Genomic DNA, 20,509 nt, shown 5'->3' on the forward strand with positions numbered 1-20,509 from the left:
CTCCCAACGTGCTGCAAGAGGTTGGTTTGGTGGAAAAATTCAGGTCATCCTGGAGCTTGAAATGCACCCAAGCCTTGGCTTTCGGTGCCGCCGAGCCGCCAGCCCAAGGTAAACATTTCAGTGCGGATGTTGCCGAGAGCTTAAAGTCACCAAAATTATGGATTTGAACGAGGCCAGGGGAGGAGCTGCAGAAAGATCTGAATCAGAGAAGCCACCAATGTGTTCCACACTGGTGTCAGGCTGATCAGATGTGACATCCCTCACTTTTTCCTTGGGTTTTCCCCGTGCCTGCGGATTTGGTCACGTCCTTTCCTTTTAGCTTGAATCTGTGTCGGGCTTGAGATGCCAGTGAATTTGGGGAGCACGGTCCCAATCCAGCTTTTGCAGATGTCTCCACAACTGGTCGGACCAAAACCTTGGATTTGAATTGTTTTGAAAGGAATTTGTGCACAGATCCCATTTGCTGTGCCAGGGCTGTCTGAGGTTGGAGGTACTCGGCCTTCCCATCTGTGTTTATTCCAAAGAACCTTGTTTTCCCCACCAATTTAATCCAAATTTTACCAAGACCTCGACAGACTAGGGAAAATGTGTGCTATCAGAATAGATTTTTCCTGATGTGTTCTCTTCCTCTTCTTCCCAAACAATGGGGTTTGCTCTTGTTTTGGCAATTGTTAGATATGTCTAAATATTGTAGGAAAAGTAGATTTCAGAGGAGCAGTGACTGGACGGGGAAAGGGAATGGAAGTATTTTTGCCAGAAGTATTTTAGCATTCCTTCAGTCAAGGATTATAAACAGTTCCATGTGACTTCAGGCTGATCCAGGATTTGAGAGCAGGGTTTAGTTCACATCATTTCTCACAGAGGGAGTTTTGAACCCACACGTCTCTCAGTGAAGAAATGTCCTAATTAGTAGAGAAAAGGGATATTCTGGAAGAAAAGCTTTTACTTTTTAGTCTTGATACTGTTCTATTATTGATCATCCAACAATCATCCAGCATTTATTCCGGGGGAGTTCTGTGCTTTGCTGTGTAATTTAGGAGTGAGTTATTGATCACCCATTGGCAGCCCGTTCCAGGCTGCAATTAAACCAGGAGAGACCTCAACTGAGGATTGTTTCTACTGGGCTGGAAAATGCTTTTGCTGAATCCTTCTTTTCCTGGCTGTTGATATCAGGAGATAATCCTGGCTCTGCAGCACAGATGGCAAATGAAACGGAGTTTGTGGTTTGACCAGCTCAAGAGTCAAAGCACTGGCTGGTTTGTGGGATTCTGGGTCCTGTTGAAGCTGGTGGGAAGGGGCCTGTGGAGCTGTAGGATGGTCTCCATCCTCTTCAACCTGCATGCCTGAAACCTTTTGGGAAAGACCAAGGTGCTGGGAATGTCTGCTGTGACATTCCCCATCCTTGCTGCTGTGTGGAACTAACGGGCCGTCATTTCACCACTTGACTAAGTGACCTCCTGCTTTGGTTTTTTGTTTGCCCACAGTTGGATATTAGGGAAGAATTTCTTTATGGAAGGGGCTGCCCAGCCCTGGCACAGCTCCCCAGGAGAGGGGTGGAGTCCCCATCCCTGGAGGGATTTAAAAGCTGTGTGGATGTGGCACTTGGGGACACGGTTTAGTGATGGCCTTGGCAGCGCTGGGGGAAAGACTTGTTGGTCTTAGAGGTCTTTTCCAACCTAAACTATTCCATGATTTTATGATTACAAGTAACAACCACCCCAGAGGGGGTTGCAGGGACAAGCCAGCAGCACTGCTGGGCCACCCCACCAACCCCTGTTGGCAGCATGTGGTTTCCCATGGGATGGTCTCTGCTGGATGTGCCGTGGCTGCTCCCAAGGCACTGCACCCCACAGCACCACAGGCATTTGTCTGCACCCCCTTCCAGAGGCACATCCCAGCCAAAGGCACAGCCCGTGTAACTGCTCAGGGTTTTGACAGTTTTATAACCTTAAATTTGCACCTTATGGAAAACCGTGACAGTTAATGATTAATTGCCCTGCTGGAATTTTTCTTATGATGTCTTAATATCCAAGCGTGGAGCAGAGCTTGGCAGAGAGGAAAATAAAAACCTGCAGTGAAATGCTCCCAGAACAACTTGATAGGCAAGAACTGCCCGGTCCTGCCAGTGCTGTCCAAAAGACAGCGTTATATTTAGGATTATTTTTTTAAACTGTAATACTGGGTTTTTGGATGTCCAGCTCAAATTTGAAACGGGTTTGAAAGGAACCAGTGCAAAAAAATTTTCATGGGTGCATTCTTCACTTTTCAGCAAGGGAGTTGCTTTTGGTGTAACAAACCAACTGTTAACCAAAACAGGCTAAATTTAACCAAAACTCTGCCACTGTTGCACTTTGGAAAGACCTTGAAGTCGTGTGATCAAGAAAAAAAAAGAAATTCTGTCATTTTTTAGAGTCAAATTAGTGCTTTCAGCTTATCTGCCGTTCACATGCCTTATCTTGCCCCATCCCTGGAAGTGCTCAAGGCCAGGCTGGATAGGGCTTGGAGCAACCTGGTCCTAGTGGAAGGTGTCCCACAAATTAACGGTCTCTGAGCACCTTTCCCAGAGCTGGGCCTGGCCCATTTAATATTTGGATGAATCCACAAGTTCTGATTGGAAGGAATCCCTTCCAACCTGCTCTCCCTGTGGAGGAGGCAGATGGAGGGCAGAGCGTGACGTCCCCCCGGAGCGCACGGCGTGGGGCTCCTTCCAACATTCCCATCTGGAGATACCACTGGAGCAGAGCACTTCTGCTGGACTTCAGCTTTCCATCTGCCATAAAAGCACTTTTAATGAGCGGGATGGAGCTGGTTAGTGAAACCCTCGGACCGTTAATGGATGTGGAGGTTTTTAACGTGCTGTTTGACTTTATTGACGGAATGAGCTCATCGGAACGAGCGCTGCTCGCGCGCCGGGTGAGGAAACCCAGGCGTGTTCTGAGGGAACAATGTGCTGCTTTTGCACGGCTCTCTTGTCCTCTGGATGGATCCTGAGGCGTTTTTCAAGAGGCACACGTGTGGAGCTCTGTGCTGGTGGTGGGATGCCACCGTTCCTTGCTGTGTGCTGGAGGGATTGAGGTTGGAACAACCCTCGAAGACCTTCAAGTCCAACCGTTCCCCCAGCACTGCCAAGGCCACCATATCCCCCAGTGCCACATCCACATGGCTTTTAAATCCCTCCCAGGATGGGGAGTCCCCCCCCGCCTTAGGCAGCTGTGCCAGCCCTTTCCGTGAAGAAATTTTTCCCTAATACCCAGTCTCAACCAGCTAAGAGACCTGCCACTAAAATCAGTTTCTTGGAGCAAATTGGAGTAAAATCAGGAAGAAGTTCTCTGAAATTGCCCCTCTGGTGCAGGATGCTGCTGCAAAGCTCGTTGAGATTCACTGGTCCATGGAAATGCCTTTTGGCCTTTAGTAAAAACACAAATAAGGTGTTGAAAGATTGTGTGTCTTTGTGGCAGCTTCCCCCTTTAGGAAGGAGCTTTGCCATCAGGGTTGGAGAGATGTCAATAATTCAGAGCAGAGTAGCAAAGAATTCCTTCCTTCTGTAAAATTATTCTTTTATTTTATAGTGGTCCCACACTTCCATAAACAGTCCTTGGGCAGCTCTTCAGCCTGTCATGGATTAAACGTGGAACTGTTGCCTCTAGCAAAGAGTCAAGGGATCAAGCAAGGCTGAGAGGTATTTTACATAACAAAGCTGCAGAGCAGGATAAATGTGTCAAAGCCAGTAACCCAGAGACACATCTGGGCCCTGCAGCAGCAGGACAGGAGGAGCCTGGTTGTGTTTCAGACCCAAAGTGAGCAACTGATCCTAAATCCACACTCCGGACCTTGGTAATGGAGTGGAACGGATACAGTTTGGGAGCAGAGGAATACTCACAGCAAGGTCTTGAGTTTAACTCCTTGGGCTCTGGGTTTTTTGCTCATCCCAGTATCCCAACCCCAATCCTGGGTGGTTTAGAAGGGCACTGAGCCACTGGCTGTCTGTCCATCCCCCTGACCACTCAGCACTGGGATCACAGAATCCTTTCGGTTGGAAAAGCCCTCCCAGCCCATGGATCCCCCCATGCCCCATCCCCACCTTGTCCCCCAGCCCAGAGCACTGAGTGCCACGGCCAGGCCTTCCTGGGACACCTCCAGGGCTGGGGACTCCAAACCTCCCTGGGCAGCCCCTTCCAGTGCCTGACCACCCTTTCCATGGAGAAATTCTTCCTGAGAGGAAAGGAGGAGGTCAGGAGGGCCTGACCTGGAGGTCAGGTGGAGTGCTCAAGTGTGAGATTTGGAGATAGATATATATATATAAAGCCATAATCACTCCACTTTCACTCTCTTTCTTCTCTTTAACATTTTTTCCATTGAAAATCTGGAAGTGGTGCTTATCCCTGGAAACGCTCTGCAGTCAAATCCTGCAATCTGTGGGAACTCCAGTGGTCGGAGGGAGTGAGGCATTTCTGTTGCTGCGTGTTTGGATGGAGAACGAAGGGGGGGTGTAGGACAGGAATGGAAAGGGTTTGGATCCCTCCTGCTTTAGCAGTTCTGTTTGGAGCTTTGGACTTGGAATTGCAAAAGCCTGACAGTGCAGTTTGTAATATGTTGAAATCTGACCCAGGTGAAAGGCAGGCTTTAGTGAAGGTTGTTCACAATTCCATTTGTGTGTCTGAAGTTGTTTTGTCCCTCAGTATTTCCACTATACATTTATAAGTTCAGAGAAATCGCCATCTACGTAAGTATTTCTAAATATTTTAAAGGTATAAATATGAATATATATAAATATAACATCATTAAGTATTTGTTAATATATATTTATAAATTTTATAAATAAGCAGAGGACAGTATTAATAATATTTATAAATTTTATAAATTTATAAATATTATTAATACTGTCCTCTGCTTTTTAGGGATAGATGTGGATATTTTTTAACATATTTGTTCAAACCCCAGTCAGAGTTAGTCAGGAAAAGAAAAATCTCTATATGACATGTGAATTATAAAATGCTTTGAATTCTAAATAATTCCTCTGGCTCTAAATTACTCTTCTTCAGCCCAATGAGAGGTGTGTGGGCAACTGTGCAATGGGTGTCTTGAGGTTTATTATATCCTTATTTCTGTATTAATTGTGGTAATAATATGTGGGTTCCATCCTATCATCTTGTGGGAAGGAAACACGGAGCCTTTGCCTTGTTTGGATACCAAATTTGGGGTGTTTCCTCGCTCCCTGATATTCCCAGTGAGTTGGGAAGGTGCTCTTGGACAGAGAGAACTATTTCCCTGGGTATTTCTCTGCACCAAACACCTCTGGAAAGCAGAGATTAAACCCTCATGCAAATACCCAATCAAGAAGTTAACAAGAATTAACTTCAGGGGAATTAAAAATAGGAGGGAAATTAAAAATAAGGGGAAATTACAAATAGGGGAAAATTAAGTATTTTTGCTGTTGTCATTTAAGGGGATTTTTTTTGCCCATGCCTATGCTAACTTTTTGGAAAAACTACATAAACAAGATTTCTAGGAAGAGTTTAACAAACACACTGTGGTGCAAGGAGAGTTGACTCTACTTTGGGGCAGCAGGAAGGACTGGATGGGTCTTGAGGTCTCCTCCAGCCTTTTGGTAATTTTTTTCTCTTTAAATGAATTAAAGTCCTTCCAGACATCCCAGTTTTGGCTCTTCTGCTCCAGTGGCTTAATCCCAGCAAGCCCCAGTGCTGTGAGGTGACTTTGTCCTTGTGCTCAGACGGAGCCCTGGGCCTTGTTTAAGAGTTTACAGCCCATTGTTGTTCCTTCTGGACAAATATACAGTCTGGGACACAGAATATGAGCTTCCTCTACCTACTGTATGTTTATAACAATCTGTGATTTCCAAAAAAAAAAAATAAACCCCAGCCAAACAAAGGAGTGCAACCTGTAAAAAAGTTATGGGTGTAGGTGCCCGTTTTCTGACAGAGGGGTTTGGGAACAGTGCAGGGGACAGAAATGTAAGGAATAATTGTTTTTGGGCCTAGAACCAGGAAAACTACTTTTCCAAATTAATCCAGCGAGAGCCATGAATCCCCAGTATTTCATATCACACTTCATAAAACTCCAGTCATAATCCATAAAACTGACATTATTAGATTAAAAACCTCAGTTCCTCCTAGAAGGAGCTCGCTCATTAGACATGCTGTAGTTTTATAACCTTAAAGTTCCTACCCAATTACCATGATTAATACTGTGCTTTAATAAAAAATTTCTCAAAATCACCACAGGGGTTGATCCCATCTGTTTGTTATAATTGTGCATTTAAATATTGTCCAGCAAGAGAAAGACACTGTAAACACAGATCAGGAGTGAGGTGGGGAGGGCACAGCCCATCCAAGGCAGCAGAGATGCCAAGAGTGGAGATAGGGAGGTACAGCTGGGTTGGGATGGGGCAGGAGCATGGAAAAGCCAAGCCTGGCATGTGCTAAAGCTTGGAATTACTGAGAGATGTGTGTGACAAACTGTCCTTCTTCCTGCAGCCAATGGGGAAGGAGCAGCCTGGGAATGTCCAGCCTAGAGAAGAGAAGGCTCCAGGGAGAACTTAGAGCCCCTTCCAGTGCCTAAAGGGGCTCCAAGAGAGCTGGAGAGGGACTTGGGACAAGGGCCTGGAGTGGCAGGCCAAGGAGGAATGGCTTCCCCTTGCCAGAGTTAGATGGGATATTGGGAAGGAATTGTTCCCTGTGAGGGTGGGGAGGCCCTGGCACAGGTTGCCCAGAGAAGCTGTGGCTGCCCCATCCCTGCAAGTGTCCAAGGCCAGGTTGGACAGGGCTTGGAGCAACCTGGGCTAGTGGGAGGTGTCCCTGCCAATGGAAAGGGAGTGGGACTGGATGGGCTTTAAGGTCCCTCCCAGCCCAACCCCTTCAGTGATGATGATGATGATGATGAAATAAGATAAAACTCCTGCAGCCACGAGGTCATTTGCTGGGACACCCCCCACGAGCAGGGCTGAAAACCCCTATTTTCCTGTTAATTGCCTTTGAAGCAGGAGTCCCCTAGAGGTTTGTCTGTGCAAATCCCAGGGGTCTGTGGGGCTCAGCCCCCCTCGGGCAGGGAGCACCACGAGCCCCCCTCTGAATCTGCAGGAGCTGGAATTCCAGAGGAACCAAAATTAAAACGTGTCCGTTCACGATTCCACCCACAGACCCAGAAAACGCCAAACTCGTATTATTTTTGAATCCCCCTGATTTTTCAGGGCTGCTGGAAATAAGATCTCTCGCTTCTGACTTCTGAGCAATAAAGAGGTGAATCGCTGCTGCAAACACCTCCCGTGGACCACCCAGCTCCTCAGGGCTGGGAGCCACAAGTGGCAAAGTGCAGAACTATTTTCTTAACACGGCTGAGATTGCACGAGGAGGCAAAACACTCCCGAGAAGGAGCAGAGTTCCCTAACGAGGTGGCCGAGTGAGAAGTGTGTTAATGAATACAGGCTGATTAATATGCATGGAACTAAACCACATCTGGGTCAAAGGGGGAGCCCCAAACCTTGAGTGTAACGTGCTCTCCTCAAGGACCCAACATGTGTGTGTAACTCAGATTTAAATAGTTTTTTTCCTCCTCATAATTCTGGATAATTATCCAACTCTGCATAATTTTTTTTTTTCTTTCTAACTAAATAATAGTTAGGATTTTTGTTCCTGGCTGTGATTGGTCAGATCTTTCATTTTTGTAAGATTCTGTGACTTTCTGAAGAGTCCTGCTGGGCTTTTAAAAATTGTGACTTGCAAATCACCATATCAAGAAACATGGTGCCAATCACATAAAATATACAGAGTTACATGGTTTTAACATTTATTTGTTGTCGTTTTTAATGAGAAAACATGGCTCTTTTTAGCAGAACGCTGGCTGGGAGTCCTCAGAGCAAAATTGTCCATCTGTTATTGGTGTTTGTATGTGGAATAATATTTTAGGAGACCAGCTCTTAATTTGGGACACCAGCCTCCACACTGAGCCTGTTTCAGGACACGCTGGAGGGAGTCACCCTGGAATAAACCATAGGGGAATTCCAAGTTATGCAGATATGTCGGGGAGGACTTGTAATTAAGACATTGGATTTGTAATTGGGAGATTTGGGTCCTGTTCCAGGTTAACAGAAGCTAAAATTAAAAAAAAAAAAAGCTTCTTCAAATGCACACTTCTGTATTTAAGGCATTATTTCCCTCCCAGAGGGTTCCAGGAGTGTCGCTGTCCCAGAGCCCTGGGCAGCAGCGGGAAGCAGGGAATTCCTGTAGGGCCAGGAGCACCATGGAAATCAAGTCACTCTATACCCCTGGCTGATCCCTCTCCTGCTGAAAACAAGGGAAAAGCTCACACTGTGAGCTCAGGAATACCTCTGGGCAGGGAGGAAGGGGTTGCCATCCTGGAAGATCCGCAAAGTCTCCGTTAGGGCGCTAAAATCCACCACCGCGCTTTTCTGGTGGAACTTGAGGAGGTTAAACACCTTCTGGTGCCTTCTTTCCTTTTTAGGTGCTCCTGATCATCAGTGGGAACCTGAGTTTCCTGAACTGGCTGACCATGGTGCCCAGCATCGCCTGCTTCGACGATGCCAGCCTGGCATTCCTGTTCAGCTCCCGGCGCGGGGCCGTGAGGGAACGGGCGGCGCGGATGCAGCTCCGGGAGGGACAGGCAGAGAAGCTTCCCCTGGGTGAGTTCTTGCCAGAGGGGGAAAAGTTGGGCAGAGGCGTGTCTGGTGTGCTTGGCTCCAAAGCTCTCACCTCCTTTGGAGCACAGCTGGGTGGGCAGGGAGGGCTCTCTTGGGGTGGAGGCTGCCTGGACCTCGTGGTGCTGATGGGGACGTGAAGCTGGTGGTTGGTTCGTGGGGGACTGTGGGGACACTGCCAGGGGGAGATTCCCATGGGGACACTGCTGCCAGGACACATCCTCCATGCAGGGCTGGTGTCCACAGACAGCTGCAGCTCTTGAAAGTCAGTGCTCTTTGCTCTCACCCCAGTGAGCATCAGATTCCAACCCAAAATAAGGAGGTGGAGTTGCACAATTTATCTTGTGATTATTATTTTTGTCTATTTTTATTCTTTTAATTTGGACTATTTGAAGTTAAAGATGGAACACCCAGTGTGGTTTGAGGTGGGGTCACAGGAGGTGGGTGCAGAAGCAGCTCTTGCTCTCTCTTCCATGGTATGATGGCAAACAGAAGGCTCCAGGGAGACCTGAGAGCCCCTTCCAGTGCCTAAAGGGGCTCCAGGAGAGCTGGAGAGGGACTTGGGACAAGGGCCTGGAGGGACAGGACAAGGGACAGTGGCTTCCTGCTGCCAGAGGGCAGGGTTAGATGGGATATTGGGAAGGAATCCTTCCCTGGGAGGGTGGGGAGGCCCTGGCACAGGTTGCCCAGACAAGCTGTGGCTGCCCCATTCCTGCAAGTGTCCAAGGCCAGGTTGGACAGGGCTTGGAACACCTGGGATAGTGGAAGGAGCAGCTGCCTGTGCCTACCACTTGCTAACATGGGCACTGTCACAGCAGGGAGTGAGTTCCCCAAAGCAGGGAAGAGGTGAACTCATGTTCAGACCCTGAATACAGAAAACCAAATACAAGGAGGGTTGAACTGGAAGAAAGGGATGGATGTTCCCTTCCCAAGGCAGTTTTCAAGCAGCCCTGCTCCAGAAGAGGGAACACTGGGGTGTTTCTGTGGTGCTGTGTAACAGATGTAGAGTTGTGTTTGTAGCATTTTTCAAAACCACATATAAGCAACAAATTGCCTGTAATATCAACAGCAATCACAGATGCTCGTCTTTAAATACCCTGAACATCTGTCAGAAGAATGAAAAATGTCAACAAGAGGCAGCATCTGTCTTTAGTCCTTTGTCACCTACCAAGAAGCAGCTTAGGAAGCAAAAATGTTGGTTCCAGCAGCTAATGCAGCTTCATTAAACTTTCTGTGTCTCTTATTTTACAGATTTTGCTGGAATAAATCTGTATCAGCTTTTCCCCTCCCGTAGCTTTGCTTTAGAGGCTGGGAGAGCCTCGAGCTTTCCTACCAACTCTCTTTATGCCTCCAGTCCCAAACAACACTCAGGTTGCACTTTCCTTTCAGGAGGAAAAGCCACAGGGCTCCTCTTTGCTGTGAGTCACCATGAGGGGAAGGAAGATCCTGGTTTTGAGGATCTTCCTCCTTTATTGTCATGTTCTCCAGAAAACCTGACTAAGCCAGGGTGTCCAAGCAAGGAGAACCATCCCTACGTGCCACTGCTCTGGAGGGTTGATGTGTCCCTGTTCAAAAAAGGGAATCCACAGGGGTAGGATATCTGTAATATTCTGGGAATTTGGATTTCTGTGTGTTTTTTCTGCTGAGGAGGCAGAGGTTGTTGAGCTGTGTGCCAAGAGGCCTAGAGGAGCCCTCACTCTGAGTCACCAGAGCAGAACAGGAGGGTGCCCAGCCATGCCCTGCTCATGACCTGATTTTACAAGGCTCTAGCCACATGCTTGAAGGGTCTGTGTGATTCCTGCTGGGACCCCCAATTCCCAGCCAGATCCCATTGGCTCGTGTCCCATGCTCTTTCCCCAAGTTTTGCTCCATCCTTGCCATCTGGATTATTTTTTTCCTCGTGTTAACCCCTCTTTCTCTCCGGCTGAGCAGCTGTGACCCCAAGGGAATGATGGCAATGATGGTCACCACCTGCTGAAGGACAAACAGTCCATGCACAGCCATGGACTGAGCTGAGGAGCCAGGTGGGGGGCTCTGTGTCTCTACCTGCTCTTTAATTACAGAGTAGGAAGTTCAGCCCATCTAAAATAGGAAAAAATGCCTGACAGCCTCATCCCCAGCAGCTCAGGGAGCGAGGGGAGGCATCTCCTTCCCCATTCAAATGATTCTCCAGAAATGTTCTCAGACTAAACAATTATTAAGAGCTTCTGAGAGAGGTTCAAATAAACATCCCTCTCCTGCAGAGATAAGGGGAAAGCTCCACACAATTGCTTTGAATCTGATCCTTTGGCTGTTAATGTTAAATAAATTCAAAAGGGCCATGAGGGAAGGAGCCCCTGGGGGGGGTCACCTCTGCTTATTTGTCTCATTGTGGCAGTGTCTGTCCAGGCTGGGATCCTGTGCTGCTCCTGCAAACCCCGTTCCAAAGGGCTGGCAAAGCAGCACACATCTTGCCCAGAAATGATAAGGGACAGAGATTTTGGAGCAGGACCCTGAGGCAGGATGGTGAGAGCCCGGGGCAGCAGGAGGAGGCAGGAACGGGGCTGTGGGCGCTGGAGGAACTCCACACACGGCTCCCCAACCAGGAGGGAGATTCTGAGCAAGGTGCAAGTGCCAGCTGTGGTTTTTCCCCCTGGATGAAAGCAGTGATTAATGTTACATTTCAGACATTTTTCCTTTTAGCCCCTTCTCAGACTATTTAGAGACAGGCAGATCCGGGCAGCGATAGCGAGGCCGGGGGGTGGCCGACGGCTGGGCCAGCACGGGGGGGTCCCACGGGGAGGGGGGTTTGGGGGAGCAGAGCCCATCACCGGGAGGGAAATCACCTTCCTCTGGCCTGGTTGTGTGTCCCACACAGGCTGCCACGTCCGCAGAGTGGTGAACATCTCCTTCGGCCTCCTCCTCGCCTACCTCAGCGTGCCCGTGGTCCTGAACCTGCTCAACTCCAGACAAGTCATGAACACCTCCTTCAACCCCCTCAGGATAGTCAACACCTACGGGGCTTTCGGGAGGTACACCTTGTTTAATGGCACTTCCTATGGCTCTGCTCCTCTCCTGGGGTATTCCAAAGCCACACAGTCTGTGTGCCTTGAATCTGAACAGAAATCCTGCCGGGAGCCAGTAGACTCAAAATATCTGTTTGTGAGAAGGAAGGGAGAAAAGGAGCAGGTTTCTTTCCCACTGAACTACATTTTATGGAATATCTGTTTGTGAGAGAGAGGAAGAAAAGGAGCAGGTTTCTTTCCCACTGAACTACATTTTATGGAATATCTGTTTGTGAGAAGGAAGGAGAAAAGGAGCAGGTTTCTTTCCCACTGAATCACAATTTATTTTCTCTGAGCCGCTTTTAATTGGCTCATTCTGTCAAGGCAGCAAATGGAACAGCAGGATGAAAATCTCCATAAGAGAGTTCATCCAGTGGATACTCTTCACCATCACCAGCCCTCTTTATTTATGGGGAACCTCTCTTCCCCTGTGCGCTTCTGCTCTCCCTCATGTAAATATTCACAGCAGTTCTTGGGTAGCAGATTTTGGGCCAACAAAAGGAAGTGCTTTTCCCAACGAGTGACTTGGGGAATTCGTTGCTACAGGAAACTGCAGAGACGAAAGTATAAATGGCCTCAAAAAAGAAGATTTGAGAGGACAAGGCCAACAGCAGCCTGGCTGCTGCCTCCAGCTCAGGAAATCCCAGTCAGGGCTGCAAGGTGGGGTGGACAAGGGAAGAATCTCCAGCTGTGTTTGGAACCAGACTGGTTTGGGCTGGTTTTTAAGCATCTGAGTCTGGGTTTTCTGGGGACTTAAGCTTAGGTGAGCCACAGCTGGGCTCAGCATAACCCTTCTTGTGTGCTGTCCCTCCCAGCCTCTTCCAGCTGGGAAGATGATGAGGAACAGGGCTGCATCATCAGGTTGTTCCAGGGGCAACAGCAGGGCCAGACCTCTCTCCATGGACCTCTGGCTTTTCCACCACCTGGTCATGGTGGCCATGGGATGTTCCCCAGAGGCCTGAAATGAGATGAGGGATGGGCAGCTCTTGGTTAGTGGTCTCTGGACAAGGTCCCACAGGAGAAGCCAACAGTAAATCAGTATATTTTATAGAAGGTGAAGCAGTTTGGCTGTTAAAGGTCTGGCCAAGCAGCTGAAGGGGAGGAGCAGGTCTCACCACGAGCACTGGAGGTGCAGAGGACACATCAAAGGAATGCGATGTTTCCCCGATTTTTCAAATAGCAGAAATTTCTGTGGAAGGAAAAAAAGCTAGGAAAGAAATTATTAAAAATACCAGCACTAATTGTTGAAAATGTGAAAATTTCTCCTCTTTTTTGAGAGTGGGAGAAATAACCCCTGAACCTCTTTGAAGGCTGGAGTGGGGAAGCTACGGGAGATTGTTTTCTTTGGGTTGTTGTTCTTTTTCTTCTTCAGTCTATGGTTTCTGTTTCAACAGTTACCAGGACCTAAAGAGCATGTGATGAAATGCTGCTGTAATATGTTTGTAATTCCAGCCTATGTAAACCAATAAAAAGAGGATTGCAGCTTATAATGAATATACGATTATGTGAAACTTGACATATTTTGAATCACACAGTAGGAACATACTTTTATTAGTAATTTGGTGTCCCTGATTTACAGTGTGTTTCTAACCATTGGGCAGCTGGCCATGGCTCATAACTCAGCCCAGTGCATAATATGGGATTTGGCTGGAGAATCCAGAAATCTATTAAATGTAGGTAACAATTATAAGCACAGAATTCCTTGGGTTTGGAGCATCTGTCCCTGGAAGCATCGGGGGAGAAGCTGGAGGCTGCATGTTTCCAAACTTTCAGTTTTTTGGGTTGGAGGAAGAGAGACCAAAGTTTGAAAAATTCAAAAGGGTGTTGGGAGCTGGACAGCTTTTATGGGCAGATTTAGGTGGTTCTGTGTTCCTTGTGGGAAGCAGCTCTTGGGGGCAGGGAGTGTCACTGGCAGCTCCTGAAGGACTTGGTGGTGGTGTTTTCATGGCCTGGAGTTTGCCATCCCTGCTGCTCTGTCACAGAGGGAGTGCACATGACCTGCCTCTGATCCAGACCCACCCATTCCTGTGGGAATCATCTGTTTGGACCATGGTCCCTCCTGGGACTGGCCCAGCTGCAGGTTTTGGAGGGAAGGACGTGGAATTTGAAGCTTTCTCTGTGCTTTGCTGCTGCACAGGGAAAAGGCTGCTGGGCCCAGAGGTTCTCTGGGACTTGAGCCATCAGGATCCAACTGTGCCACCAGGCCAGTGACTCGTGTCCCACAGTGACTCTCATGAACCAGTGTTTGTAAATTTGATATTAGAGATAAATTCTTCCTTGTGAGGGTGCTGAGGCCCTGGCACAGGTTGCCCAGAGAAGCTGTGGCTGCCCCATCCCTGAAAGTGCCTAAAACCAGGTTGGACAGGGCTTGGAGCAACCTGGGCTAGTGGAAGGTGTCCCTAAGGGAGCAAGATGAGCTTTAAGATCCCTTCCAACCCACACCATCCCATGATTCTCTGATTTTACACGACTTCAGACAAATAACAATATCCTGTTGTATTCCACAGCATTACCAAGGAGAGGACAGAAGTCATCCTTCAGGGGACATCCAGCCTGGATCCCAATGACCCCACTGCTGTGTGGGAGGAGTTTGACTTCAAGTGCAAGCCTGGGGACTTGAAGAGGAGGCCGTGCTTCATCTCCCCCTACCACTACCGCCTGGACTGGCTCATGTGGTTTGCTGCCTTCCAGGTACCTGCCCTTGAGTGCTCGGAGACCTGGGTCTTCCTTGACCAGGAAAAACAATTAACAAGGATTTACTCTGTGTTGGGAAGCCTCAGCTGAGTTAGTTATATTCCTAAAGGATGTCTGCTACTGGTGTGATGAAACTCTTGGCAGTTTTCTGGGAGGTTTTTTAATTGTTTCTTGGCAATAGCGAGGATCGGTGTTGGGGACACCCCTGGGGACACCAGCCCCCACTGCCCACCTGCCTACACATGGGTAAAAGGTCCCTCAAAATGGTTTCCCCACGTGGTATCAGCAAACAGGTGACAGCCATAAATTAAGTAAGAGGGTGGGAAACTTGTAATATTAATTCTCGTGTATCTTCGAGCTTATTTTGCAAATCTTGCCCGTGTGACACGAGAGCTTGGACTGGGTTTTACAAAACTGAGGCTTGAGTGGCATGAAGTAAACCCATCTCAGATTATCTCTTTGTTCCTGCATCCTCTCCTGGAATATCCTCTTCCCTCTGCCCCAAACTCCTCTGTTTGTTTCCTTTGTGGTATTTTCGTTTCGGCGCCGTTGGGATTCCTGGGCGATGACATAACGCTGGTGCTCTGGCCATGCTTGGGTATTTACCCCGCTGGTTTGAGTGTGCTGGAATTTCATTTAATCTGCATTAGATATGCTTATCCCTCAGGAAAACCACAGCCAAGCTTCCAGCTCCAGCCTGGCATTCCGGAAAGGTGCAGAGGGCAGGTGGGAGCCGGTGGTTTAAACCTGTGTTTTGGGAGGGCTCTGAGCGGAGGAGAAATCAACTCATCCCAGCAAAGGTTGTTTCTGAGATGAGAGAAAGGCTGTTTCCAGGGTAGGAATGTCCTGAAGGTTTTAGAATAGAAAGGGATCTGAGGTTTGAAGCTGAAGGAGGGCTGGCCACGAGTCCTGCTCAGGGATGCCAAGGGATGCTGGTGCATCCCAGTTCCATCTCTCCACAGGGCCAGGCCAGGTGTTGGTGTACCCAGGAAAGAGGAGGAAGAGGAAATAACTCAGCCTCTTCACATCTTTATTATTCGTGTTTAATTCCTTATTAGTGTTTAGTTCCTAATTATTAGTGTTTGATTCACCGAAAGGTTCCCCCGGGTGTTTCTGTTCACCTGGACACCGGGGGTTGCTGGAGCCTGTTGAAGTGTGTCCACAGCAGCTAATTAGCAGCAATTAGCGTTATGGGTCTCCTTGCACTGGCAGGAGGAGGGGACATCCCTCCCATAGGGTGGGTCTGTCAGCCCTGGAGTCCATCCATCACCTCCCAGTATGGCAACACCATCTGGAAATGGGTGTGTTGCCCCTTCCCAGCCATCCCAGTGTGTGCTTCCTGCAGTGCTCCCATGTCCCTCTTGCCCCTGGGGACTTTCCCGGGGGCCCTCAGTGCACACAGGTCTCTGTGAAGCAGTTTCAGATCCTGCTGAGAAGGAGTATTAACAAAAGGTGCAGAAAGGAGAAAAAAACCTTCTGGAAAGCAGAGGTGACTTGTGGAAAACAGTGGGAAGGCACCTGGGCACGGCAGTGAGTGTTTTCAGCTCTGGATGTTCAGGCATGTAAATACCTGCTTAAGCATGGAAGTAAATCCCATTTGGAATGGCCGAGTTTGAACACTGGGAGCTGTATATTTGGTGCCAGCTCCTCCCTGGGCAGCCAGAAAAGTCCCTGTCCTTGGAGCGTTGTTTTGCCTCGAGTCCTGCAGGGCTGTGGAAAGGATGGGGGACCAGAAGTTGAAAGCCCAGAAGTTTGTGCAGCCAGACCAGTTTTTCAAAACCCGCGTGGTAGTTTACAGAGTCCATAAAACCGAGTTACTTCAGCCTCTGGATTAGATTTAATTTGTTTTCAGAAGCTCTGGACTGTTTCTCCACCACCGCTCGCCGTCTGCCCCGTGGCTCCGAGCGGGCGGCCCCGGGGCTGGTTTTGCAGTTCGTTGGCAGTGGCCAGGTAAGGAGCTGACATATCCAGCTCTGACAGGCTGTGGAAAAGCCAAGGACTTGGGGGAAGGATATTTACCATCCCTTTGTGCTGCTCCTGACAGGTTCCTCTTTGCACCTCATCACCACTTGACATACGACGCCGTCCCGCGCTCGGGGTTTCCTGCAAAACTTTCCACCTTGGCTGTAGCTGTGGGATTCACTTTGAAGCTCTGGAGCACAGGGAACCAGGCCCTTGGCACAAGGAGGGGGAGCCAGGCCCTTGGCACAGGGAGGGGGTGACCACCAGCACAGCCCTGGTGGGGACCGGTGGTGCTGCTCCACCTCTGAATCACAATTTATTACTTGCTGCCTCTTAATCACCGTGCCAGCAGTGCCATAATTACATGTATTACATGGCATTATTTTCCAGGAAACAATTTTCATGATGTTAATTTTATTATCTAAATATAATGTGCCTTTTCACTTGTTTTCTAAATCCCCTCTTTGTTCCGCGTGTCTCGCCATCCCGAGGGTGCTGCAGCTCTGAACTGAAGCCCTTCATTTAGTTCTGGCAGGGACAGAACCCATCCAGAAACATGTCTGAGTTGCTTCTTCCCATCTGCAGAAGGGGAAAACCCCCCAGGAATGTGTGGAAATCTGTGGGACCCTTTTTCAGTTGTTTCTCAGCACTGCCTCGGCTGCGCCTGCTGATCCCCCGGGCACTGGGGGCAAAGGGGGCTGGGGGGGCTCCCAGCAAAACTAACATGTTCATCAGCCAGGAGCTGATGTTCAGGGGCTTGTTGGTCACCCAGGACCACTCCCCTCCATCAAAGCAATTTAAACCAAGGGCTGAGTCAACTTAATGCATATTTTTAAGAGGAGGTGTCACCCGTGGCAGGGGGTGGGACTGGATGGGCTTTAAGGTCCCTTCCAACCCAAACCATTCTGGGATACTGTGAGTTTAATTGAAAGGAATGGCACATTTGCAGATGCCACCAGGCCCTGAGCCCTGGGGAGAATTATCAAATCCCTGAATGTTTTGGGTTGGAAGGGATCTTAAAGCCCATCCAGTCCCACCCCTGCCATGGGCAGGGACACCTTCCACTAGCCCAGGTTGCTCCAAACCCCATCCAGCCTGGCCTTGGACACTTCCAGGGATCCAGAGGCAGCCACAGCTTCTCTGGGCAACCTGTGCCAGGGCCTCCCCACCCTCCCAGGGAGTAAATAACGGATGAAATGGCAGAATCTGATTTAATCTCACAAAATTCAGGTTAAGCACTAGGAATAACTTTCCCCCCTTGACAGTTCCCTGTGTTAGTGCAAAGACATCCCGTTTTTACAGAAGCTGGAGACAAATTGTTAAAGCTTTGTCTATCCTCCAGCTACTGATGCCAACCCTCCTGTAATTATTTGACTTCTCCTTTATGGTGGCATTTTAGGAGGAGCTCAGCCATCACAACCCAGCACTGAGCTGGGCTGTGCTGCTGGCACAGAAATACAATTTCTGGCAGGCTGTGGGTGGAATCAGATCGTTGATAAATAACAAACCAGAAAACAAAATACTGCTCATAGTTTTGGGGCTTCAAGTTGGTCAGTTTTGCTGGTAGTGGGAAGTCTGGGACTTCACAAAAGCCAGTTGTTTATCATCCCAAGGACTTGCTCTCCACCAGTGGCAGCAGTGGAAAAGCCTTCACTGCTCTGAGTAAGGAAAAATCAAAGGGAAGGCTTTTCCTCTCCTTACTATGGCATGAAGGGTATTTATTCTGCTTGGGGGCTGCATTTGGCCAATGCAAAGGCACCCTCTTGCTGCTTCCCAAATAATAACTGCTCAAGAATAACAAAGCTGTTGCTGTCTTCATATTGGTTTTAAAGCTCAGGGTCTTGCTGGATTGTACCTTGGGGCTGCTCCAAAAGTCTTTTGGGATGCTCTGAGAAGCAATGTGTGTTTTCCAGATATGATGTTATTTATAAATACTCTTCAGCTGCCTTCCTGAGAGGAGAGGGAACCTCCAGCAGCAGGATTGATGCTCTGAGATTCTCCCCTGGGTCAGAGAGTCGTGCTGGAGACTTCACGTTATCACGCACGAGCTGGAAGAGCCGAGCAGAGGTAACACCATTTATAGAGGAGGCAGATTAATATCTTTGTGAAATGTTTTATTCAGGCCTCTGTTATCTCGCTCTCCCAGCCAGGAGGTGCTTCAGGAAAAAGCTGCACGGCAGCAGAATGGAGGAGGAGGTGTTTGTAGAGCAATAAAACCTCAGCCTCGTGCTCGCTGTACCAAGCTCAGCCTTTTACATTTCCTTTCTTCCCCCTTCTACAAACACAGGCCTCAGCTCACTTCCATTTTCCATTGCAGCATTTTGGTCCGTGTTCAGCTTGGAAGGATTTTATTTTCTCCTTTCACCTGTGTTTAGTTGTCTCCCTGTGAACGTGAACAATTCCCAAGCCCCGAGCTCCCGGCTGGCTCAGGGGAGGACTCACCTCCAGCAGCACCATTGCCACAGAAGAGCCCAGGATCCCAAACCAGCCCCATATCCTATCGTGCCGTGGGCTGTATAAATAGAGTCAGACCTTGTCCATGCAGGGAATGATTATTGTCTACAGTGGCCCTTGTACCTGCCTGTCTAGACTCTGTTCTGGAACAAAGTGACTTTTCTTTCCCGATGCAGAGGTGATACGGGAGCTGTGCCAGCTGCGCTGTTTCCCTGGATAGGTGGGATCTAAGAGCTGATTCCCAAAGTCTTGCTCTGCTCTCTTATGCAGCCTTTTATTCCTGCCTCCTTCAGGGAGCAGCTGCTTTCCCAAGGATTTTCTGGTAGGATGGAGGAAGGGATGGATTTTAGTGAGTAACTGCCCCTGCTGAGATCCTGTACCTTAGGCCAGACCTGTGGAGACACAGCTTGTCTCTTTGGGAATCTAATACAGAGGAAGAGATGAAATTAGGAAGAAATTCTTCCCTGTGAGGGTGGGGAGGCCCTGGCACAGGTTGCCCAGAGAAGCTGTGGCTGCCCCTGGATCCCTGGAAGTGTCCAAGGCCAGGTTGGAGCAACCTGGGCTAGTGGAAGGTGCCCCTGCCCATGGCAGGGGTGGGACTGGATGGGCTTTAAGGTCCCTTCCAACCCAAACCATTCAGGGGTTCTCTGTGGTTATTTGAGATAATGAGAAATGATGTGACTGAGTCATTAGTGGGGTGGAGTGGCAGCAAACAGCAGGGGCTGGAATAATATGAAATACAAAGGGACACATTTGTTGTGCCCTGTTTTCTGTGGGACACAGACAATGTCCCCTGAGAACCCACGTTCCCTAAACAGTGACAGTTGAAGTGCTTAGCTAAGGAGGGGGAAACAGCAGAGGACAGAGCAGTGTGAGTATGGAGTGCAGATATCCAGGATGGTGGAATTCCCTCAGCCGCGACACAAAAAACGCGGGAAGTGTGACCCTCCCCTGCCCCTGTGTCAGCCACCAGCTCCGATGTGAGACCATGCAGGGCTCCCAACCCCGGGAAATAATAACCCCGGGCTCCTGTGCCAAGTTTCCAGCTGTTCCCACATGTGCATCCCGGCGTTCCCTCCTCCCGAGCGCCTGTGCCAGCCCCGAGATTCAATAAACCGCCGCACTAATCCGCAGTCCTTTTTCATTAAATGACCAATTAAAGCCAGAGGAAAAGGGCTCTTATTATTATTATTTCAGTTGGGAACATGTTCCCTGTGGTGCTGGGGGGGGTTGTGTGTGTTTTTGGGATGATAACGTTCCCTTCACTCTGTTATCTGCACAGTTCGGTTGCTGCCGTGGCTCCTTTGCCTGGCTCCTCACTGTTCCTGACTTAACAGTGATTTGGTTTTAGGTTCTGGAAAGTTATTAAACACTCCTGTACACCAGTTAATCTGTTCAAGGTGAGAGCACTGCTGGAAAAGTGGCTGAGTGGAGAGGGAAGGTTGAAGAGACATCTCAGTGTTGCTCAGGAGGTGCAGGTACCCTATGACCCCGTGCTGGGCCATGTGTGGGTGGGAGAAGGAGCAAATCCCTGTCCCAAAGGAGCATTTGGGGCAAGACTGGCACAGAAAGATGGGGGGAAATGTCTGCATGAGCATGGCATGAGGGTGGAACCCATCAGGTCATAAAAACTCGTGGGGTCTTAGCACTTAGAGCCAGGTCTTGTTAACCCACCCTGTTATCC

General features: G+C 48.9%; 1 protein-coding gene across 2 annotated transcripts in view; it reads left to right on the forward strand.

Moving 5' to 3' along the window:
* The window catches only part of LMF1 (lipase maturation factor 1), a 157,767-nt gene that overhangs the window by 126,410 nt on the left and 10,848 nt on the right, over positions 1-20,509 (forward strand). For both annotated transcript variants that reach the window (XM_064673375.1, XM_064673376.1), the window contains 3 exons: positions 8,479-8,656; positions 11,529-11,682; positions 14,223-14,406. In XM_064673375.1, the coding sequence (XP_064529445.1) occupies positions 8,479-8,656; positions 11,529-11,682; positions 14,223-14,406 (516 nt within the window). The remainder of the gene's footprint in view (positions 1-8,478; positions 8,657-11,528; positions 11,683-14,222; positions 14,407-20,509) is intronic.

This window comes from Pseudopipra pipra, chromosome 16, assembly GCF_036250125.1.
Source record: "Pseudopipra pipra isolate bDixPip1 chromosome 16, bDixPip1.hap1, whole genome shotgun sequence".
In the NCBI taxonomy this organism is placed as follows: domain Eukaryota; kingdom Metazoa; phylum Chordata; class Aves; order Passeriformes; family Pipridae; genus Pseudopipra; species Pseudopipra pipra.